Source organism: Lynx canadensis, chromosome B3, assembly GCF_007474595.2.
Source record: "Lynx canadensis isolate LIC74 chromosome B3, mLynCan4.pri.v2, whole genome shotgun sequence".
In the NCBI taxonomy this organism is placed as follows: domain Eukaryota; kingdom Metazoa; phylum Chordata; class Mammalia; order Carnivora; family Felidae; genus Lynx; species Lynx canadensis.
This window is the reverse complement of record NC_044308.2, coordinates 11582887-11596976: the sequence shown is the minus strand read 5'-3', so window position 1 is coordinate 11596976 and position 14090 is coordinate 11582887. Positions and strand designations below refer to the sequence as shown.

Sequence of the window (14090 nt, the reverse complement as noted above, 5' to 3'; positions counted from 1 at the left end):
AGACTTGTCCTGTTAAAGTTTAAACTATTTAGGAGACAAGGTCATAACAGACATTAAAAAAAAAAAAAAAATGTGTTCCAACACTGTGCTTACTGATTACAACGTAAACATACAACAGACTTTAAGCATAGATATTTGATGCTATTTGGTATTTGATAGGCATTTGATGATGGAGTCAAATTTTGTTGTTCTGGCTTTTCACTAATAACACTGAAGTTCCAAAGCAACAGCAATTTAACCAATTTTACCAAGGTATGAATTTCAATTCGGTGCCCAGGCAGGCTGGAAAGCAGGAGGGAATTGCTCAGCTATGACAAGCACCCAGCAGAGTTTATTTGTATACTAATTCTTAGGCAATTAAAAAAAGTTTCTTGGCTCATGTGCCTCCCATTCCTCAAGAAAGCCAACTGAAATCTAAGGTTTTTTACAAAGGACCTAAAACACCTTTTTAAAAAAAGCAAAAACAAAAACAACTCATAAGCAGAAAAAACTTACTAGGTGACAGAGCAGTCACTCCCAATTTGTGTTAGGAGCAAGTTTACAGTAGTACCCCATCTTACAGGAGAAAGGATAGGAGTCTGGAAAGCTCAGTGACCTCAGGAAGCATCTTTCACAACTGTTAGGGATTTGCTATACGAGGGAGGGGAGAGGAATAAACTGATTACAAAATCTGTGAGTTTCAGATACTGTCAGGTAAAATTCAACTGACCTTCCAGATTCACCTCTCAAGCAATAACTTGGTAAACTTTGCACAGCACTCCTTATCAAATATTGTCTGATGCTGTTCCCGCGATGACTTAATCTTTACAGAAGATGCTAATTCCTAAGGTGCCAAATATCAATTGGAAATTGTAGGTTTTAAAACCAAGAAGTCAAAGAGATTAAAGACAGAAGAAAAATGCACAAAAGTCTTAATGTACAAACCTAATCACTCTGGCTCCTTAAAAAGTTCACTGGTTCCACGTGGCATGCCAACAGCTCATAGATAAATTGCTATTATTCAAATATGCATTTTAACACACACAGTATCTATTTTGGACTAAACACCTTCAACAGAGTAGTTTATATCCTGGAACATGACTGCAATGCTACTGAATTCTATCACGGTTCTTAGAAACTTAAGGACAGTTAGCGAATAACAAAAGTTTAATCCAACTAACAAGAAGTCAATCTCAATAATACACAGAAAGAACCTTCTTTCTTGTTGCTTTGGATGCACTTCAGTTCAAAACACCAGTTAGTGATCAAGTTCCATGAGAATTTACCTCTATCTAAAGCTAATTCGTTTATATATAACTTATAATTGAGCATACAATTTAAAAATCCATCATCAAATCTTTGATGAGCAAGTCTATAAAACAAACTGAAAATCCTGTTTCACCTAATGTTTCCATAAACTATCCAAAGAATTCTTCCTGAAGAATCGAGACTGTGGGAACCTAGAAAACCCACCATTACAGTGAATTTTACCTTTTATAAACTTCTTCAGAAACTTAAGATATGCCTAAGTAAACCTCTCTATCTATGGTCCACATCTCTCTGCAAGCGACAGATCTTACTCGGTAAGAAACTTCTGACATATGGCCAACTAAGTGACAACTCACTCCTGTCGGTGCTAAAAGGACTCCAAAAGCACAGAAAAAAAATTTTTTTTTTTTTTTTTTGTTAAGGTGCAGAAGGAAAACAATACAGCCTTTCCTTCAGGCTGAAATTCATTACGTGTAACTGAATAATGAAGTCATCATCGCTAACCTCTAATTTTTTTTTTTTTTTCAAACAGAAATCCCTGCAAAGGGTTTCCAAACGAGACAGACCATGAGCATAACCACAGCACTGTAATCAGTTTACCAGGACCAAAGTAAAGTCTCCAGAATGGGAGATTTGAGATGTTTCCCAAGGTTCTTCCGAGTGATCCATTCCACTATCAACCAAGTTTTGGGAGTCACCGTTCTCTAGCAAAGTGCTACTAACACTTAAAAGTTGTTTTATAACACTTGTTTGCATAGTAATGGATGCCTCATGCTGTCCTATCTTTTAAAGCTAACTTAATATTTATAGTTACTTTGTGAAAACTCCTAAGCTGCTTTCTTATCCCAGAGTTAATGTTAATCATAAACCACTTTGCACATACTGACCTGGGTTTTCCTCCATCAAATGCCAACTGAGAATATGTACGGTACCAAGTAAAAATGCACGGGGACGGGGACAAGTTCAAATAATCCTCCCTTTTTTTATGAGCCATGATCACCCAACAGCTATAACACCCGTTAAGACCTTTCACTGTAAACAAAAATATCTCCTCTTGACAGTGAAAAGGTTTTGGTCAATGGTAACACAAGATTAAGTTTACTAATCTCTTCACGCTGAACAAAAAAGGTAAAAAAAAGACCCGCTAGAATATGAGAAAGGAAAGCGAAAAATGTAAAAACCGGTAGGTTTTCGATTTGAAGGCTTCCGAATAGTGCCTTCTACTTTCTCCAAAAGTAGAAGCCGCTTTCTGAGACGCCAACCCTTCCGAGGGAAGGGCAAAGAAAACACACGCTGCAGGGTGTGGACTAAGAGGAAGGGCGCAGAGGACTGCCAGAGGCGAAATCGGTCGGGTGACCACCCACCGGAAAGCCCCAGTCCGGGTTGCTTCCCCTTCCCTTTCCTACCCCGCGCCCCCAAAGCTGCCGGCTCCCCAGACGAAGAGGCAGCACCCCGGCTGCGCACGCAGCCCTACGTCACTGCGTTCGCTCCTCCTAGGAGCGAGGGGACGCGCCTGACGTCACGGGGCGGGGCCTGCCGAAGGCCGCCGCTGTTGACCCGCTGTTACCAGGCGTGCGCACAGCCAATCAGCAGCATGCGCCGGCGCCGGCGCCGGCCGGCCTTTGAACTCGGCACGGCAACTTCCTGCTGTTTGGCGAGTACACAGTGCAATGCAGTATGTCTGTCAGCGCTGCGGCACAAAGGAACAGCCATTTTGTGACTGAGCTGGACCTGCACCAAGATGCCAGGGGCTCACGGAGCTGCTGCCCGCGCTACCTACCAAGCTGCCCCTTATTTTCGCACCAGAGAACCAAGAAAGGGGAGGCTGGGGGTGGGAAGGAGTTTTGATATTTCAAGTTTCAATTCGATTTTGTCTTCTCAAAAATCCCGATTCTTAAGAATTATCAGCATCATAAAATGGCTGCCACTTAAAAAACTGCCTGTTCAGTCCACAAGCAACTGCATTATGCCATTTGTAATTAGCCCCAGGCTTTTAGAATAACTGCTAAAAGGCTGATTAAAATTTGCCCACATCGGAGGTTGACAAAATAAATCTGGTTCAAAGGCAGACGATTTAGAGATAAATTTAATAAACTGTGTTTTTAAATAAAATTGCAAACGCAGCGTCCTAGAACAAACAGAACTCTTTGTGTGCACACACAGTTCCAATCACATTCCCTTCTCTCCTGTCTCCATTCTTTAATATTATTGGAGTTATCCCAAACTGCCAATTATTTGGGTAAGAGGTGTGTGGTATATACATTTCTATGTATGTCCATCACTAAAACTTTGTTTTAAATATTTAGAAACTTTACAAATCTATCAAGGTATTTTTAAATTCGTATTTTTTGAAAATGAACTTTTTAATCTTCAGAAATCACGATATGCAACGTGTAACATACTTAAAAGCATTAACAAAAGAACACAGGAGTAACATACAACTTTATGTAATAACTATTAAGTGACTGCATTATTTCCAAAACAGGGAAGTATCAGGTTTACCTAAACTTGCACTCAATCCTTTCATATTCCTAAAGTAATTCTAAGTTTACTTGACCTGCAAACTCCTCCCTTCCCCTCTTGTGGCTCAGGATACAAAATTTTTCTAGTATTCCCTGCACACTAGACTTTGTGCCATAGAAGCTAGGTCCTAGCGAGGAAATTCTAATGGATTAAGGGACCAAGTACTAGTACCTAAACAGTCTCCTTAATTGTAGCTTCCTAAAAGTAACATTAATCTACTACAATAAAACACCACTAGCATCCTGTTAACCTTTATAATTTTAAAAGGAAGTGATGTCATAATTATGTACATGTATTCAGATATGCAATTTCGGATAACTAATTTAAAACTCCATCTTCAGGGAGTCTATCAGATATTTTTGGACATTCATCAGGTTTGTGAATCAAAACACTTGACAAAATGCATTTGAAAGTACAGTGCACGCTTCCAGTTAAGCTGTAACCCCACTGCCAACAGGCAAAGTCATGATAACTTCCAAGTCGTTTTCTAGGTAAGTAAATTATTAAAAGAAAGAATCGCAACACTGCTTAATTTTTTAAATTAGAAGGCAGTCTCATCAATGATGTTAACCACAAACCTTGCATAAGAGAGCCAAAACCTATGTGAGACTATGCAAATCATAAATACTCAAGGGAGTAACAATTTTAGATAGTGGATCTTTAGTAATTTGTCAAATCCACCTGGGGATTCCTGTTTCTTCAAATTGGTGTTAACTTCTCAGAAAAAGCAGTTTAGGATCAGTTAGATAAGTTTCCTGTCCTAAATCAAACCTGGGTAATTACATGGGCAGTTCAGTTCAAAAGACAGTCCAAACTGTGTGACAACTCAATTTGCAAAAGAATTTAGAAAGTATTTTTAAAGGGTCAAAATATTGTTAAGTATAATAAAACATAAATAAAACTCAACCTTGCAATAAACCATCTCAAAACTTTTGGATTCACTAACCTAATAATAAAGTATATTATTTCTATAAAATTATAGAAGTAAAAACAAAATTGGATAAAAAAATCATATAACCAAATCACATCCTTAACTGCATGATTTAAAATTCATGACAATTTATAAGAACACACATCAAGAAATGTATTCATAAGCACTTTTAAAAATTAATATACAGTTCATACAACAAAATGTCTCAGAGGCTTTATTACTTAGTCACTAATAATGTACTCCAACAAATATGAAACAAATCGTGATTTGAACAAACTGTATTTGTAAGCTTCAGAAGATAAAGCATTCCAGGTGACTCTGTCAAAATAAATCAATAAATTTAAAAGCAGCTACAACTAAAATGCAAAAGATACAGGTCTACCAACCAGAAAGTACTGTCTTAATATGAGCATATAAATGCAAACCTTAAAATATTTTAAATGTAAAATATACAAATAGAATCACAGTAACAAACACAAAAGAGAAGTATATTAAGAGTATTCCAGGATTTCTGTGATCACAGGTTTGATTTCATAAATGCAGGAACTGTACCCATCGAGTAAAGGTTTTGATAAATCTTATCAAAATTTCCTAAAATGTCAAGAGTATCAAAAGAAATACAGAGTCAAATAAAAATACAAACTGAGAGGCATCAGTCAAAGGGTCCTTTTTGCAATTTCATTTTAAAATGTACATTTTTTCATTCATATAACTTTCTCAAACGTCTATTTACTATAATTTACTACCACAAGGCTCCTCTATGGCCTTCAGTTACAAGTTTGGGTATCCTAGATTCTTCAAAGAAAAAATTTGCCTTGTATGTAAAATGGTGCAATGCAGCAATGGCTAAACCGACAAGGTCATTTTTCTACAGCACAAAAACCTAAAAACTGAAATTTATTGACAGAAAAACTGGAGTTTACAGGAAAGGCCCCCTTGAATAAAGGTACCTTACCTTTTGACTGCTGTAAGAGGCCTTAAGTCACAACTCAACTTTCATAAATTGCTACCAAAAAATTAGGGTGTGGCATATTAGCAATCTCAAGGTCACGCTTTAAAAAACGAATCCAAATTAGTAAAATACCTAAAATAAAACAGACAGCTATCCCTGTCTGTCAAGGTAAACAATGTAAGCTGAGGTTTCCCCCAAAAAAGAGAGAGAAAAAAGGAAGAAAGTTGATAGCTCATACCTCGATGCATTGCTGTGTAGCGAACTGTCCTCCTCTTGGCTTTTGTCCTTATTTCTCATCATCTTTTAATTCTTAAATATTAAGGGGGAGGGGGAATCTGTGTTTGCTTTGAAGTCCTGTGCCCAGGTATTTACTGTCAAAAGTTGAAAGAAAGGTAAGGTCCCAGCTTCTATCGATGTTTTTATTATCAGGAACAAAGTCCTGACGATGTAGCGATATTGTTATAATACAACAGCGGTAAGCACCAAAAAACAAAATATTTCTATTTTTTCTTTAAAAAAAAAAAAAAACCAAAAACGGATAAACCGAACAGAAGGAATCATCACTATCAATAAGGAAAGTTTCTCAAAGTAACACACTGGATACAAATAACAATCTCTGTATCTTATTGCGTCATCCAGGAATTTCTCATATTTACAGAAAATAAAGCAAACTTAAACATATAAATCTTTAAAATTATCACTAATGATCATGGGCTTACCTGATCCATGTAGTAGGTCCAAAGCAAGAGTCCTATCTAGTAGTAGAAAAATATCAGATCCCAAATAATTAAAAATAAAAACAAAATTCTCCGTTACAAAAACGAAAAATAAATACAATAATCCTCAAATATGTTAACTGGTCAAAAAAATAGAGCAACAATTAATACTAAAACGGGTCCGGAAGAAAAAAAACCTCATTAGGAGAGCGCACAAAAATGGAGGTGCGCCATGGCTTCTAAGCTGGAAAAAACAACGACCTGGGCTCTCAGTACGGCTGCTTCTTTCCAACAAGGCACGAAAAGAAAGCTCCCAAAAGCTGCTTTTCTCCCTTAAAAAGGTTCAAATCGACCCCAGTAAGTCACTAGGAGAGGCAGGGGGCTGCGGGGGCCCCCTGAGGCTGCCCGAAAGTTAGGGAAAGTTGCGTAAAGTGAGGCGAAGGCAGGGAGCAGAGCGCGCTCTCTCTAAGGCACAGCCGCCATCTAGAGCCTCCTTCCCAGCTCTGAGAGCTCTGCCTTTGATTGACACTCTCTACATTTACCCCACAACTCAGGTGATGTACCATAGACCCACCCCTTCATCTCCACCAAAAAAAAAAAAAAAAAGAAAGAAAAAAAAAAAGATCCTCCATCCCAGGGAGCCTGAAGACCCCTACCCCCACACCTCCCTGCCCCACCAGACCACCCCATCAAGGGGAGGAGGGAGGGTTTCTTAACCCCCTCTGGCTCAAGCACCCTTTTTAAGCCAGAGAGAAATGTAATTTGTTCCTTTTGTCTAAAGATCTGCTAAATATTTCAGTCCTTGAGCTAAAATAACTTCCTCTCTGGACAGGAAGTGGTGTTTTATCAAGCCATTTTGAAAGAGGGATAATTCTTAGAGAATATAAAGCTAAGCTTAAGTACTAATCTTTTAAAAAATTAACCCCCCCATGGGTAAAATGGCTGCCTAAATAAAAGCAAAACCTCAATTTCATAAATTAAATTCAACTCTTGCCTTCTTTATGAAGTCTAAAAATTATCTAAAGACAAATTGTAAGGGGGGATTTTCCATCCCAACTGGAAAAAGGGGGTACAACTCAACAGCGCCTCCCTAGTGTTCAGTTGCATTAGGGCAAAAATTAATGCAACTAGTTTATATCCAATAATCTCCATTTTTCTTTCAACTTTCACAAAATTCTTTAACCCATTATATATAACCTTGAAAACTTCACCAAAAAATTCTCAAGACCACAATATATTTACTTCACACAGAGCCAGGCAAAACAAAGTTCTTAAATTTAAGAGCATGAAATTACCATGGGCACCCTTAAGTAACAAACCCAAGAAACTCCACCTCCAAACCAATACAACAGATATATCGCAACCATTCCCTTGTATTTCAAATCAAATTCTAAGTATACATACACATTTCAACAAGGCAAGTTATTAACAATCGGTCCTATCTGATGGCAAAGTTATCAGAGCAATGTCACAGGGCAAATTCTCCTAAATATCAAAACCATGAGATATACGGAAACAAAATGAGAAAATGAGTACTAATGCCAAAAACAAATTATTCAACACTTTTTCTTTCAACAAGCACCCCAAGAAAACATTCACACATCCAAAAAAATCAACTTTCCTCACTTGACATTACAGTATGCCAAGACGATGTCCTCCCCTCACTGAAGAAATCCATTTTAGGTTTATACCTAACAAAAGCAACAATGTTGCATCTAAGGTAATAAAATCCATAAGCAAAACCTAGTTTCAATTCTGTACTTTCTACAAAAGATTTTCTACCAAAATCAAAATCCAACATTCCACTTTTGATTTATACAGACCAACCACCTCCAGTCAGTCAGTGAGAACAAATATTGGCACATGTACTGATCAGAGATATCTGCCCTATGATATTTGACAATCACAAATCGCAGAATGATTTCTCACAAGCAAAAAACTAAAGCTGAACTACTCTTTATTGTCTGTATAATGGGAAAAATATAATCAACAAGTCATTTGGTCTATCAAAATAAAGCCTACTCCACTTTTATAAGTTACTAAAACTGGTATTAGTCATTTATCAATAAATGGAACAGCAGTATTCACCTAGAATCCAAAAACAGTAATTACACGGTACGATTCATTTATTCTAAATTCCTAAATGTACAGAATAAAAATACAAGATAAAAGCCCTATTTCACATTAATATAAAATGTATTATAGACATCACCACCACCAAAATTTTAAGTTCGTGAATACCCTAAGGACACTTCCATATAAATCCAACACTTCTTCCCCTAATATTAACTATTAAAACAACAGGAAGAATCAGTTTACTATAAATCTTTAGATGAATATTCAACTGCAAGACATTTATAATATTAAAAATCATAGGTAAAAAAGACCTTGTCCATCAACACAAAAGAACTTATAAAAATACTTTATCGCTCATCCTGAATTTTGAGGCAAAAGGCGTTTTATTTTATAAGCTCATTACACTCTCATGGCAAATTAAAGACCTATTATTACCCCTTGTTAAGTTTTTTCCCCAAGATATTTCAAAAAAGCACAAAATAGCATTTCAACCAAATGACCATCTCTTAATGCACAAATAAATTTCCACAACTTTGTGAAAAAAGACCAATCTTAATCAACCAAGTAAAACATTTTCCAGCACACCATTTCCATTTTACCAGCTTTATTCAGTACACTTTCCTGCTGGGCAACTGTAAAGGTCAAAGTGTTATTTCAGGCAGTAACTGAACATTTAATGAAACGTCAGCTTTAAAAAAAAAAAAAGCCCAAACTGAGAAATTTTAAAGTGTTAGAAATTTTATTAAAGTTAACATTTCACAAGGTCATACTCATACAAATCAAACTGCAAAAAGTTCCAGGCATACAAACTATCATTTGTGTTAATGTGCCATCTTTCTTCTCCAAATGTCAAAAATGTGCTTGTTTTAATGATACAAAAAGTCTTTAGAAAGTCCATTTGAGCTGGGTAAGAAACCTAGGTCTTCATTCATTTCATGAAATCCATGTTAAAAGAACCCTGTCTTGGTTGTATATTATCACAGCACTCTTGTATTAATCCATTTTCCTCAATTCCCCATAGTGGACTGCCATCTTGTTTTCTCAGTGGTAGGGTCCATTTGAGACTCTTCAAGCTGACTGGGTGCTTGATGAAAACATTAAAAGAAAAAAATGCTGTTGGAATACCAATCATCTTATTCCTTCAAACAGAGAACATCCACCCACCTTGAAGATACTCTTACATACACAAAGCTTTAATTTTGTAACAGCTTTCAACTATGAAACTGTACTATATTAAAGTTGTATGCACTGCACACACTTCTCAATGAAGAGAATCATGGAAAGACTACAAACGAGTAACAAAGTTCTACTGTCACAGATACATATGTAACTATAAAAAAGTGGTAGTGAATAGTCAAATTTTTACATGTGTAATGTTATTATATGGTCAATATGAAATAAAAATTCAAATTCAAAATCCTGGAAAACTAAATTACAACAACACTATGGATTCTAAATCTCAAGACAGAAAAGTTTCCAAGCTTCTTCAAATAAAACTAGTTATGGAAAAGAATCCTAAGGAAGACAAGAAAAAAAAAAAGGAAAGAAAAGAAACCAAGGCAGTGGGTAAAGCATAGTTTTCCAGCCCAACAGATGTTAATTAATTTTGTTTAGATAACACAAATGGCCAACAGAGATGTCAACATCATCAGCTACTTATTTGAGAATACAGAAAATATGTAGCAACTAGGAAGCAAAAAGATCAAAAATGCAAACTGACTTTTTGGTATTTGCCATAAAATGCTATCAGCTTTCAAATTAAGCACAAGTAAAATACTCCTATTGACAAAATACCAAATGTTCCTCAACAAAAAACAAATCCATTACTTAAATAATTTGAACTAAAGTTATTAGGTGGGCAATCAGGATACCGTATTATTAAATAAATAATCCTGATCCATCAAGATCAAACATAACTATAAAAGTAAGTTTTAACCCCAGTCTTCTCAATCAGTTTTGCAGCTCAAACTAAATCTATAAAGTCTGGGTGACTAGAAGATTATTAAATGAAAAATATTTTTGATCTTCTGGTAGTCAATCCTTACCTCTTAAACTATCATTAGGATTTGTTATCTACGTATATAATACAAAAATCGACTCAGTAAACTACTGGGTAACCAAGAGACACTGGCACTCATGTTAGAAATGGGGTAAGTGTCACAGCATCAGTAACAACATCAGATATAAGATCTTTCTCCTTCACATACTTTCCTTATTTCTCTCCACTCTACAATAAGAACTACATAACTCATTCATTACTATTGTCAATAAAATACCTTCCATTTGAATTATTCACTTCAAAATTAAGGAACATATCCTTCCTATGTTTAAGTATAAAAACAAAAATACCATCAGTTCTCTTGCACCATTAACTAATTTGTCCCCCAACTCTACTGGTACAATGGCAGGTCAAGCTCTAAATGACATTGGGGATGTAAACACAATTATGATGAAAAAGACACTAATGTACAGAGAACAAGTTATGATCATTTCAATGGCTATAGGTGCAATATATTCAATTTAGTACATTAAATGATAAACTCAATGCTTTATATTCTTCTGCCACAGGACAAGAGGTAAAATTCATCCAGGACATTATATGAAATTTCATTTTAAAAATCATTATTTAAAAAAAATTCAAAAGAAACCTAATGATACTAAAATCATTCTAAAATTACTTAATAAAATGCACTAGTTTGTGTGACAATAGAGATTACAAAATACTAGCAAACTGATCATTCTATCACATATACTGTTATGTTTTAAGACAGCTAAACAAAGAGGAATGAGGAAAGCCAATGCTAAAGAGAAAGCAGACTCTGGTAACATAGTAAGGCCATGATCAGTCTGCACTCCTACAAAGCCTATCAAAAGCCAACAGTGAGAATTTTGTTAATAAGCAAAAGCGCACAGTCAAGCATCAAAATACCTAAAAGAGCAATGAGGGATTTATGAGTAAGCCATTTATCTTCATGGAATTCCAAATTCTTGCAAAAACTGAATTTATAAATAAGCAAGCAAAATTATGTTAAAAAATAAAGAAAGTGGGCATGAGTTCTTTCTGTGAGCCTGGAAATTTTCTTGGTAACAAGATCCAGTTCTTCATGTGTAAAATGGAAACTGTACCTACCTCATGTGGCAATAGTGAGAATTAAATGAGTCAGTACATTTAGAGCTTTCACATTACCTGGCATATAGAAAGACCTCAATAAATGTTATTTAGCTATTATTCCCATATACCACAATAACCAAAGTACATGGAGATCTACAAACTAACCTTACAGAAGCAAAATAATTTATATTCCAATAACAACAATGTGAAAAATCCACATGATATGGATTGACCACATATGGGATCAACTGTTTAAAAACAAACACTCTCTGCTTTAAAAAGATAATTTAGGGGTACTTTGGTGGCTCAGTTAAGCATCCAACTTTGGCTCAGGTCATGATCTTGTGGTGTGTGAGTTTGAGCCTGGCACCAAGCTCTACGCTGGTGGTTCAGAGCCTGCTTGGGATTCTCCCTCTCCCTCTCCCCCACTTATGTGCTCTCTCTCTCAAACAAACTTTTTAAAAAATAAATAGATAATTTAATCTTGCATTAAAATAAGATCAGTATAGAAATCTGAGTAGTGTTCAGATATCAAAACCCTACTAACTCTGCATCTCTCCAGTAACTTGTGAATTCCTATGGACATACTGAAAGGATGATGGTTTGCTATAGAATTCCATCCTCAAAGAGACCTTCATCTTTTGTTTACTTCACATACAGGTTCCAAGCTCATTCCATGAACAGGTAGAATTTTTCCACAATGATGTTCATAGTTTATATCTCCTTTTTAAGGAAATTGTTCTAAAAAAAATTCCCAAAAGCCAAAGCAAAGACTTCTATGGTAAGAAGGCACTAAATAAAGCTACCCCTTAAAATCCCTAAATATTGTACATCCAAAAATTTAAGAATATGAAATTAAGGAGATCTTCTCTTTAAATTCTAATTTAGTTAATGTGTTCCAAAATCACTGCTATTGTAAAATCAAGTAAGTTAGCTGAAATACAAGTGAAGTTGTCTGTTGAAATCCAACTCCCGACTGAACTAGGCTTGCAAGGGCCTCCCCTAAATTAAGGATAAGTAATCGCCTTACTTCTACTTCCCAGCAAACTCCCATTTTTATTAGCAACAAAAAATGTGAGGGACAGGGAAGAGTACAAGGAAAAAGAAAAGATTAACGACTCTTAATTTTTAAAGTAGGTGGTTCTAATAATGCCACAATAAATTAATGTTAATTTTTATTACTTTAAAACTTAAATACTTATTGCAAAACCAAAGGGACATAAGGGTATAAACGAGGAGCAAAAATCGAATCTTCCCATCATGTAATTTAAATTCTTGGTGCTTATGACGACTTCAATCTTCTTTGCTCTGATCTTTAAATTTGAAAGCATTTGGGGCACCTGGATGGCTCAGTCGGTTAAAGGTCTGACTCTTGATTTCAGCTCAGGTCATGATCTCTGGGTTCATGAGTTCGAGACCCCTGTCAGGCTCCAGGCTGACAGCACTGGAGCCTACTTAGGATTCTCAGTCTCTTTCTCTCTCTGCCCCTCCTCCACTCCCTCTCAAAAATAAATGAACATTAAAAAAAATAAACTTGAAAACATTTAATAGTGAATTGACATATACAGTTTTATTACCAAAAGTAACTTGAATCCTCAATAGGATCACAATATATGCCTGCGTCCTAAATACAATGGGGATAAAACTTAACTACAAAATTATTTGAAAAACACCAGCCAGCTACTGATCTCTTAAGAGAATAAGATCAATTATGGTAACTAAGAAAAAGAATCATGGTACTTCAAAGTTTTACAATCAGATCAAATCTTCTTTATTTTCCATATATTAGTTTAAAATCTGACTATATATGCATGTTAAAAGGCTCAAAGTTGTAGTTTGTATCACTTTCAATTTTTACTGAGTCAAAAATTTTAGTTTTTAGACAGTAAAAATAAATACCGCATTAAAATGTATATTTTCATAATGAATTTGACCTTCTTTTTCAATTAAACCTAAAGTACTAGTTGATAAATAATGTTTGGCAGAAATTATATACCATAAATCAACAAGCATTCATTGAGGATCCACTATGTGCCAGGTAATTAATGTCTTTAAAACATAAGACAGCAGATCAATGGTTGTACATTAGAAAAGTTTTCATCTCTGCCCTCACCATCACCATCAAAACATAACCAAGAAATAGCAGACATTTATACAGAAATTGAAGTACTAATTAGAGCAAAATTATCATCTATAATGTAGATTCCCAAATGGGATTCAAATTTATGAAACAGCTAGTATGTAAATATACCAAAAAGTTCTCTCAATAATAAAACCTTTAGAGAATTCATCCAAATTCACTTCTACAGTCTTTTCCCATTCTTTCTCATGCTGGGAGTTAGAATAAACTCTTCCATAGTAGTAGTAACCAAGTCTTCTAACATCAAAGCATAATCCCAGTGTGAAAAGAATTTTGTATTGGGCTTTCAAGTTTAAGGAAAGTTCAGAATTATTTAATTTACTAAAATTATTACACTGAAATCCATTAAAAAGTATGTTCTATTACCAAAAGAAAACCCAAGGGCTTCTGAG

At 35.4% G+C, this 14090-nt stretch overlaps 1 protein-coding gene across 2 annotated transcripts in view; it reads right to left on the bottom strand.

Moving 5' to 3' along the window:
* The window catches only part of CHD2 (chromodomain helicase DNA binding protein 2), a 125320-nt gene extending 118377 nt beyond the window's left edge, over positions 1-6943 (bottom strand). Inside the window, exons 1-2 of one of the 2 annotated variants that reach the window (XM_030317460.1) lie at positions 6374-6943; positions 5893-6025 (exon numbers count right to left, since the gene is read on the bottom strand). In XM_030317460.1, coding sequence (XP_030173320.1) covers positions 5893-5954 — 62 coding nt within the window. In that variant the 5' untranslated portion in view covers positions 5955-6025; positions 6374-6943. Of the gene's footprint in view, positions 1-2135; positions 2597-5892; positions 6026-6373 lie in introns of those variants that run through there. The other variant, XM_030317459.1, reaches the window with a different exon arrangement.
* Positions 6944-14090: the final 7147 nt, after the last annotated feature.